Source organism: Penaeus vannamei, chromosome 10 (genome assembly GCF_042767895.1).
Source record: "Penaeus vannamei isolate JL-2024 chromosome 10, ASM4276789v1, whole genome shotgun sequence".
NCBI lineage: Eukaryota > Metazoa > Arthropoda > Malacostraca > Decapoda > Penaeidae > Penaeus > Penaeus vannamei.
Genome location: NC_091558.1, coordinates 7,945,902 through 7,956,598, shown reverse-complemented (window position 1 = coordinate 7,956,598; position 10,697 = coordinate 7,945,902). Strand labels below are relative to the sequence as shown.

General features: G+C 41.0%; 1 protein-coding gene across 7 annotated transcripts in view; it reads left to right on the top strand.

Moving 5' to 3' along the window:
* Positions 1–1,708: 1,708 nt before the first annotated feature.
* The window catches only part of LOC113828822 (pyruvate kinase), a 28,572-nt gene continuing 19,583 nt past the window's right edge, over positions 1,709–10,697 (top strand). For 4 of the 7 annotated variants that reach the window (XM_070126273.1, XM_070126271.1, XM_070126272.1 and 1 more), the window contains exon 1: positions 8,434–8,856. In XM_070126273.1, coding sequence (XP_069982374.1) covers positions 8,599–8,856 — 258 coding nt within the window. In that variant the 5' untranslated portion in view covers positions 8,434–8,598. Of the gene's footprint in view, positions 2,007–8,433; positions 8,857–10,697 lie in introns of those variants that run through there. The other 3 variants (XM_070126276.1, XM_070126275.1, XM_070126274.1) reach the window with 1 other exon arrangement.

The window sequence follows — 10,697 nt, the reverse complement described above, 5'->3', positions numbered from 1 at the left end:
GCCAAGCACGGGATAGCATTTATAGGCCTAGATAACGGTTGTTTAACTCTCAATTTAATACATTTCAGAGCATTATCTGATCCTGTTATACATATATATTCCTAATCAGATAAGGCTAATTCATTTAAACGGTGACATGACTCGTAATCTGCAACGATAAACCAGATAAAACTGAAAATATGAGTCAGAATGGATCGCGCGACACCGGAAAATGCAGTGACTGCCTCCTCACTTATCACTGATATGCGGTAGAAACATCGCCATACCTGTACCTCATCAGCTATGCAATTATTTGTTCTCCATGACTGATTCGAAACTGGTTATATCTATTGGCTTGATTGAATATTTGACGATTGCACTAAAATTATGCGTCTGATAATTGTTTTCGTTTTCCAATACGAAATACGGGAATAAGAGGATAAACAATGACCGAGCCTGGACGTTAGGTTGGAAAAGCCGTGACATGGAGGTTTTCCACTCCGCCAAACCGACTCAAGGTCAACATTAGCTGACCTTGGACTGGCTCGAATGTAGACTGCATGTCGCATGACACGTTGAGAAAACTGCATCCTTATGACGAATGTCCAAAAGTCCGTGGATGTAAACGGTTGGATAGTTTTCTAATGGAAATAAAACCGCAAACCGGAAGATTCTGGCGGCGCTGAAGACGTCAAAAACAAACAAAAACATCACTATGGCGAATCTCATGGCTGCAGCGATCAATGGTTTGTGACGTCACGGGACACGTGGGTTAGAGGTGATGCTGAAGGTTACGAAGGAAATTCTTGAAGTCAACAGTCGACCGAAAGTCATGAACGGTTAGAGAAATGTAGCCCTGGGGTGATCCGCAAGTGATGTATGGCTTGATGAATAAATTGAAATGATGTTTAAAATGAATCCTTGATTTTTTTTATTATGAGTAGGAACGCCAATTTTCATCTAGGAAACTTAACTTTACTGATTTTATTCTTTAATTTGGAAATATATTACACATGCGATTTTTTATTTGTAATATTCATTCCTTTGTCTCCCATCTCCTCGACTCTCATTCTCTCTCTCTCTCTCTCTCTCTCTCTCTCTCTCTCTCTCTCTCTCTCTCTCTCTCTCTCTCTCTCTCTCTCTCTCTCTCTCTCTCTCTCTCTCTCTCTCTCTCTCTCTCTCTCTCGTGCTTGATGATCGGTTTGAGAATGGCAACTGCCTTGTCCACATTGAAGAGCAAGGGTATGGCTTCCTTGCATGACCACGAGCATTTCTATTAGCTTACCTAAAATCTGAAACAGCAAGCCAGGCGATACAAAAAAAATGTTTCTGAGAAATTGAAGAATTGAGCCTGCGATCACTAATTTCCCATTAAATAATTACAAATGAGAGATCCTTCTGATTGAAGATCAAATATAAAATCGAAAAGATTACCCTGATATTTTTTTTATATATATAAGTTTACCCTCGAGGCTTGCGACTTTTTTTTCCTTGCGGCAGACGAGAAGCTTTTAGTATTTCACCCTTGACATGACCTTCGTATTACTTTTGCTTACTCCACGCGTTACATCTTCACTTCTTTCACTCGGCGTAACAATGAAATCGAAATATTTAAGTGCGTTCTACGTTATATCTACTGAAAATGACTCAAAAGTCCCAGAAATAGGTTAAACATCCCGCCCAGATGTCATTTAAAGCCTCAGTGTTGCCATCTGGAGACGACGTCCTTAACTGCGGTAAAGATCATGACGTCCGATTTCTTGAATTCTTTTGGGAATGGGTATTATTCTGGGCTTAAATATGTTTTGCCTCAATACCGACAATAGAAAATAAAAAAAGAAATTAAGAATTATTATTTCATGCCATTATATGAGAATATCAATCGATTTTGTCGGTTCTATACGATAAGACGCAGCTGCCAAAGTCAAGGGTGAAAGGATTGCAACATTGATTTTCGTGCAGTCGCCGGCCAGCCACGGTAGAGGAAGAAAGGAACGCTGCTCTCTGTTTAAATACAAAATCTCAAGGTAAGAGAGCTGCATTTACCGACTTTAGCACATTATTTTGAATCATAATGTAGAAGGGACCAATTCGATCAACAAAAGAGTCTATGTCAAATGACGCAGGTATTAAAATGTTACGTAAAAAGGTGATAGCAGGATTATAGGTATCCTGCCTTGTTTCCTGTTCAAAGGTTTGATCTTACGACGGAGGGAAGTTACAAATTTAGTGCATTATAACCATTATAATCTCCCCAAATATAAATAAAACGTGCCATCCCATTGTTATGCTGAAATAATTAATTTTGAAATCACAATCGGCCATTTGTGGAAAGAGAGAGCAATGGCGGTGACGCAATCGAATTCTCGCCTCTAATTTTTAGGAAATTTCCACAGTGGAAAGAAAAGGTTGCAGAGTCATTTTGGAATCGATGGAATGTTGGAGGTGGAACATGCCCTGTCTCCTCAGGCTCGCGCGATATTTTAAATGATGTCGATGTAATTTTCTATCTTCCGTCATAGGAAATTACCGACTTTGATATTGTTTAACAACCCTGTTTTCTCTTTCGTGGGTGAGTGAGTGAGTGGGTAGTGCATGGGTGAGAGGTAAGGTGAGTAGGTCATGAGTAAGAGGTAAGTGATCGAGTGAGTGAGATGGCTGAGAGGTAATTAAGTGCGTGAGAGTGAATGACTGTGAGGTGAGTGAGTGAATGGTTGTGAGGTGAGTGAGTGAATGGTTGTGAGGTGAGTGAGTGAATGGTTGTGAGGTGAGTGAGTGAATGGTTGTGAGGTGAGTGAGTGAATGGTTGTGAGGTGAGTGAGTGAATGGTTGTGAGGTGAGTGAGTGAATGGTTGTGAGGTGAGTGAGTGAATGGTTGTGAGGTGAGTGAGAAATGAGTGAGTGAATGACTGTGAGGTGAGTGAGGAATGAGTGATTGAAAGACTGTGAGGTGAGTGAGAAATGAGTGAGTGAATGACTGTGAGGTGAGTGAGAAATGTGAGCTGAGTGAGAAATGAATGAGTGAATGACCGTAAGGTGAGCGAGAAATGAGTGACTGAATGACTGTGAGGTGAGCGAGAAAAGAGTGAGTGAATGACTGTGAGGTGAGCGAGAAATGAGTGAGTGAATGGCTGTGAGGTGAGTGAGAGAGGTGAGCAGGGGGTGAGTAATAGGTAAGTGATTAAGTGAGAGAAGAATGAAAGGTGATTGAATATGTGAGAGAGAGAGAGAGAGAGAGAGAGAGAGAGAGAGAGAGAGAGAGAGAGAGAGAGAGAGAGAGAGAGAGAGAGAGAGAGAGAGAGGTGGGTGAGTGAGTGAGTGAGTGAGTGAGAAAGAGAGAGAGAGGTGGCTGAGAGAGAGAGAGAGAGAGAGAGAGAGAGAGAGAGAGAGAGAGAGAGAGAGAGAGAGAGAGAGAGAGAGAGAGAGGTGGGTGAGTGAGTGAGTGAGAAAGAGAGAGAGAGGTGGCTGAGTGAGAGAGAGAGAGAGAGAGAGAGAGAGAGAGAGAGAGAGAGAGAGAGAGAGAGAGAGAGAGAGAGAGAGAGAGAGAGAGAGAGAGGTGGCTGAGTGAGTGGGAGGTGGGTGAGTGAGTGGGAGGTGGGTGAGTGAGTGGGAGGTGGGTGAGTGAGTGGGAGGTGGGTGAGTGAGTGGGAGGTGGGTGAGTGAGTGGGAGGTGGGTGAGTGAGTGGGAGGGGGATGAGTGAGAGAGAGTGGATGAGTGAGAGAGAGTGGATGAGTGAGAGAGAGTGGATGAGTGAGAGAGAGTGGATGAGTGAGAGAGAGGTGGATGAGTGAGAGAGAGAGAGAGAGAGGTGGATGAGTGAATGAGTGAGAGAGAGAGAGAGAGAGAGGTGGGTGAGTGAATGAGTGAGAGAGAGAGAGAGAGAGAGAGAGAGAGAGGTGGGTGAGTGAATGAGTGAGAGAGAGAGAGAGGTGGGTGAGTGAATGAGTGAGAGAGAGAGAGAGAGGTGGGTGAGTGAATGAGTGAGAGAGGTGGGTGAGTGAGTGAGTGAGTGAGAGAGAGAGAGAGAGAGAGAGAGAGAGAGAGAGAGAGAGAGAGAGAGAGAGAGAGGTGGGTGAGTGAGTGAGTGAGTGAGAGAGGTGGGTGAGTGAGTGAGTGAGTGAGAGAGGTGGGTGAGTGAGTGAGTGAGTGAGAGAGGTGGGTGAATGAATGAGTGAGAGAGAGAGAGAGAGAGAGAGAGAGAGAGAGAGAGAGAGAGAGAGAGAGAGAGAGAGAGAGAGAGAGAGAGAGAGAGAGAGGTGGGTGAGTGAGTGAGTGAGTGAGAGAGGTGGGTGAGTGAGTGAGTGAGTGAGAGAGGTGGGTGAGTGAGTGAGTGAGTGAGAGAGGTGGGTGAGTGAGTGAGTGAGTGAGAGAGGTGGGTGAGTGAGTGAGTGAGTGAGAGAGGTGGGTGAGTGAGTGAGTGAGTGAGAGAGGTGGGTGAGTGAGTGAGTGAGTCAGAGAGGTGGGTGAGTGAGTGAGTGAGTGAGAGAGGTGGGTGAGTGAGTGAGTGAGTGAGAGAGGTGGGTGAGTGAGTGAGTGAGTAAGAGAGAGGTGAGTGAGTGAGTAAGAGAGAGGTGAGTGAGTGAGTAAGAGAGAGGTGAGTGAGTGAGTGAGTGAGTAAGAGAGAGGTGAGTGAGTGAGTAAGAGAGAGGTGAGTGAGTAAGAGAGAGAGGTGAGTGAGTTAAAGAAAAGCAATAGAGTGAGGGGTCAGTGAGTGAGTTGGTGGGTGTGTATGCTTGTGTGGGAACATGGATGTCTATGTCTGTGCATCTGTTTATTTGTCTCACAGAAAGAGTGAAATTTATCTTTTGTACTGCATTCTTGTATGTATGAATATATTTGTGTAAGCTTGTATGTGCGTGAGTGATAGGGAATATATATGAATCAGAATATTTTTGTGCTTGATAAAAAAAAAAAAAAAAAATCCCTGTATTATGCAATATTGGATGTAGGATTTTTTTTTCCTTTTTTCTCTTTTTTTTACCCTTCAGCATAAGAAAGCTAGGAAAAACTATTTTTGGGTTTTCTGGTAATTCTTGAACCAAGGACCACATCCTCACCAAATCCACAACTTCTTTGGCACTCTGTAAAATATAACAAATCTTCACAGGTAAGGCAAAGTATTTCCCGAGTTCATATTTGATGAGAAACTACCAGGAATGACTACAATTTATATTTTTGGCAGAATATATGTGGAGGAATTTTTAAAGGGCCTTTCACATTAGAACTTTTCCCCCACAGATTTGCTTTTCAGAATGAATTTCCTGCATGCAGATGGTTCGACCTTAACATACTGGCAGAGCACTATTGCTTTCATGTAAACAAACATGATGCCCATATAAACAAACAAGTTGGGTCCCAGGAATGACACCAACATCCTCATACATATTACATTATTTTGAATATCATATAAAAAAGACTACTGTAATGTAAATAGGTAGATAATGTGATAATGATTTCTATTTGCACATACTTTTTGTATATTATTTATTAGTAAAAAGAGTAGTTTAAAGATTTTCCACATGAATGGTCACCTGTCTTCATCTAGGAGGTGGAAAACAAAAATTGAAATTAATTGTAGTAATACTGTAGGGCCTGATATCAGCTGAAGAGTTGAAGGTTAGTGTTCTGCATAAGGTAATGTGAATGGATCTTTCATAATTGTGTGTGGTTCACCTGCTAGTATCATTTAATGTATCTTTGGTTAATATTTCTGGTATAGATACATTAAGTTGTAGAGGACAAAAAGTTGCAGTCGTTGTAACAAGGAGTAATCTGTAGACATGAACGGTAACACCACAGATAAAGATCAAACATCACGGAAAGCGCTGCTCCCAGCCGAAGTCTACTTGATGCTCCCAAGTTTCAGCTCTATCTTGCCGTGCATACCATCAACCCTCCCCTCTGGGCACACTCAGTCACAGCACCTCAGGCTAATGAATTAATTTTGTGATGTTGAGTTGGGGACAGCCTCTGGCAAGTGTGGGTGTGTACTGTAAAGAATTATCGTATCATTTTATCGCTATTTCTTTAGTAAGTTTATGACAGTGCACCTAGTTTCAATATGTAAACATTTCATTTTGAACCTGATATAAGGTATAGTGTCTGTTACATTATTGAAAAACTGATTTTGGTATCTTTTCAATTGCTAATTTCTTATTTTAGAATTTTTTTTGTCATAGTTGTTCTTCATACAATTGTTTGTTGTGTGTATTACCAGCACAGTAACAGATTCTTACACACACACACACAAATATCATAATAAGCAAAAGGGAGATAATGTAGATGTAAAGATAGGTTGATAATGAGATATTAGAATATCTATTTTGAAATTTGAAAGGTAGTTCTTTTCAGTATTTTTCCTCTAATGTACACCTTGAACTGTTTTGGCACTGATGGTCAATTGGTAAGTGGAGTGAAAAATATAGGTGGTATTTTTTTACTTAGTTGATACATAATGAGACCCACATTTATCTGTGGATGTGCTTGTATAAGAGCAAGTGATTAAGTGAATGAGAGGTCATTTCAGATTTTTTTTTTTTTTTTTTTTTTTTTTTTCTTTTTTTCTTTTTTTCTTTTTTTCTATAAAAGTTTTGTCCTTTGCTTCTCTGTTTATTACTTTATTTTTTATTCATTGATATAATACATTAGCAGTTAATGAGGTCTCTATATCGGATAACTTACAGGATGGGGTAAGGTGGTGGTTGCAATTGTAGTAGTTCTGTCCTTTTAGGCTCCAATTTTAGGCTCCATTATTGCGACTGACTAAACCCCTACTTCTCTCTGTTCTTACTAGCCAGCTCTTTGGTCAGTCTTTCGTTTCATATTGACGTGTAGATTAAGTCAGGGGAGTCAGGAAATGACCAGAGCACACCAGCTACTATGCCAGGGCTAATATTAGGGTCACCCTTGCAGAAGAAAAATTTGAAGATGAGACTTTATATGGGAAGGTTGTAGGTTGAGGAATAATTGGAGTCATAAAACTCCATGCATATGTAACATGGAGAATGGAGAGCAACTCTGACTGTCATAGTAAGTCTAAATGGCATCTGGGTTTTAGGCCCACCATTGTTTTGGCATGCATGTATAGAAGGCAACTGTTTGCATTGAGTTAAACTCAGAGCTTGGTTTACATTTATGCCCCAAGTTAAAACCATGATTACTGTCTAATCAGTAGTATATAACAAAAAGTTAATAGGTTATCAAATATACAACAGAACCATGTTAAGTTTGACAGTATGGATTTCAACCTTGTAATGGTATCGGAAATTACACAAGCATATATATATATATATATATATATATATATATATATATATATATATATATATATATAATTTATGTATGTATGTATGTATGTATAAAATGTGTACACACACGCATGCACATATTTGCATTCGCATTCGCATATACATTCACACACATTTATCTTTACATAAGTGCCTTCCAGACAAGCATTCTTTGTACCTTACCAATAGAATTATTGCAGTTATTACTGTTTTTAACCCCACAAAGCTGTAGAATAGATTGGATTTGTTTCATAGCTTCCAGGATTAAGGTCTTGGTGTACTTGGAAATCAACCAAATATTTGAAATGTTTTTTAGATACTGCATGGCAACTAGTAGTGTTTACTCTGTTTCTGTTATTTGAGCCAAAAGATTGTAATGTATTTTACTCTTTGTTTTGAAAAGAATATGAAGCATTAGAAGTCTTCGTCATTTTCATGAAAATGTCTGGATTTTAGAATATTTAAGAATATAATTTTATTTCATCCTCGATGATCAAAATAAAGATATAAACCAACTATTCACTAAAGATTTGGAATATATATTTTTTTAGTGTCTAGTGAAGTTATTGCTTTTGTAATTGTTGCAGTATCTGTACCTAGGCACACTGAAGCATGTGTTGTGTAAGAAAATCTATATTTTATTTTTTGGCAAGCAGTCTTTGAACATTTCTAATAATGGCTGCCCCAAGGATTTATGAGAAATTTTATTGAGCTTATTGTGAATTTATCAGTTTGTTATAGAATTTATTGATGTTTGCATTATACCATCATTTTTTTCTTTGGGTTTTGACCTGTGATTTGCATATTTTGTATTCATCATTTTCTATAGTAGATATCTGCTATGCATATATAGTAGAGCTATATATTTTGACAAATAATGTGTAAGCATAGAATATTTTCCAGTTCATGCTACCATTTTGAAACATTTACCTGGTTAGAGATACTATAATTAGACTTGGCACTTGTTAGCAAAGTTGCCAGAGCATCCGATTTCTTTTCTTTTCTTGTATATCAATTGAATTATGGTTTTTCATTGTTAAAATTTTAAGAAAGGATGCAGTGAACTGAATACATTATACAAAAGGAATAGAAGCCATATATTTGCCATAGAATTCCTGCTAGTTTGGAACTGTTCATTGTAGGAAGCTCATGTAATGGCAGAGTGCCAGTAGGGAAGACCTAGGTGTACCGTAGAGTTGTTCTGTCATACTGGCCAGTGTATAGATACTTTGTAAATAGTGAAATAAATGTTGAAATGTCAGGCATTGCTTTGGCTGTACTTATCTAATGGAAACGTCTTTGGAATGGGAATAAGACCAGCTGTTAAAAAAAATGACGAGTGGAGTGCGATTGAGGAATCTGGCTACACCACTGTATCGTACTGGTTATACTTGGCAGGGAATTAAGTTTGGCCTTGGGAAGGTCATTGAAAGACCTCTGCTGCGTGTAGGTGACTTTAGTCGTGGCACTAGAGGACAGTGGAAGGTGTGCAGGGCTTTGGGTCTCTCAATTCCTGTACAGTTGGGTGCCTGTGAGGGTAGTTCATACTCGCTATCATTTTTTGACGAGTGGGCTGGCATTGTAGATAAGGTCAGTGAATGAAATTTTGTTATTTTTTGCTAGTTTGCATTGCTTGTGACATGAAAAATTATGCTCTTGCAACAAGAAAGATAAAAAAAAAAATTATTTGATTTATAACACACACCAGGAAATTGTATTGAAAGTGATGCTGATTATATCTATGGTAATGAAAAATTCAGTGATATGTCTCATTATATCTTTAAGTAATGTTTGTTGAAGTATGTCTTATGCAGGGTGTAATGATTGTGAAAGGAGGAAGTCAAGAAAAAAAAAAATTGAGTTAGCAAAGCAGTCAATTTGATATGATGTTGAATTTTGCTCTCAGTATTTGCCATGAAAAAATGAGTCGAAAAATGATAAACTCGTCTGTTGCTTTTAGAGAATTCTGTGCATATGCCAAACCATAAAGGTGATAAGGAATTTGGTAGTTTTGTTGTAAGAAGTACTGTTCGTGTTAGCACCAAGTTTTATGGGAAAATAAATACTTTGATCTGAATATTATTGCAGTATGCAGAGTGTAAGAAACCCAATTTAATAGAATATATAGAGTGAAGGTAAAGAGGAAAGCGAGGGAGTCTGAAGTGGAGGTTGGGTTGGAGTGGAGTGGGGGTGGAGGAGGTTGGGTTGGAGTGGAGTGGGGGTGGAGGAGGTTGGGTTGGAGTGGAGCTGGAAGTGGAGGAGATTGGGTTGGAGTGGATGTGGAGGAGATTGGGTTGGAGTGGATGTGGAGGAGATTGGGTTGGAGTGGATGTGGAGGAGATTGGGTTGGAGTGGATGTGGAGGAGATTGGGTTGGAGTGGATGTGGAGGAGATTGGGTTGGAGTGGATGTGGAGGAGATTGGGTTGGAGTGGATGTGGAGGAGATTGGGGTGGAGTGGATGTGGAGGAGATTGGGGTGGAGTGGATGTGGAGGAGATTGGGGTGGAGTGGATGTGGAGGAGATTGGGGTGGAGTGGATGTGGAGGAGATTGGGGTGGAGTGGATGTGGAGGAGATTGGGGTGGAGTGGATGTGGAGGAGATTGGGTTGGAGTGGATGTGGAGGAGATTGGGTTGGAGTGGATGTGGAGGAGATTGGGTTGGAGTGGATGTGGAGGAGATTGGGTTGGAGTGGATGTGGAGGAGATTGGGTTGGAGTGGATGTGGAGGAGATTGGGTTGGAGTGGATGTGGAGGAGATTGGGTTGGAGTGGATGTGGAGGAGATTGGGTTGGAGTGGATGTGGAGGAGATTGGGTTGGAGTGGATGTGGATGTGGAGGAGATTGGGTTGGAGTGGATGTGGATGTGGAGGAGATTGGGTTGGAGTGGATGTGGATGTGGAGGAGATTGGGTTGGAGTGGATGTGGATGTGGAGGAGATTGGGTTGGAGTGGATGTGGATGTGTAGGAGATTGGGTTGGAGTGCATGTGGATGTGGAGGAGATTGGGTTGGAGTGGATGTGGATGTGGAGGAGATTGGATTGGAGTGGATGTGGATGTGGAGGAGATTGGGTTGGAGTGGATGTGGATGTGGAGGAGGTTGGTGTGGAGCAGAGTGGAGTGGAGTGGAAGTGGAGGAGGTTGGTGTGGAGCAGAGTGGAGTGGAAGTGGAAGTGGAGGAGGTTGGTGTGGAGCAGAGTGGAGTGGAGTGGAAGTGGAAGTGGAGGAGGTTGGTGTGGAGCAGAGTGGAGTGGAAGTAGAAGTGGAGGAGGTTGGTGTGGAGCAGAGTGGAGTGGAAGTGGAAGTGGAGGAGGTTGGTGTGGAGCAGAGTGGAGTGGAAGTGGAAGTGGAGGAGGTTGGTGTGGAGCAGAGTGGAGTGGAAGTGGAGGAGGTTGGTGTGGAGCAGAGTGGAGTGGAAGTGGAAGTGGAGGAGG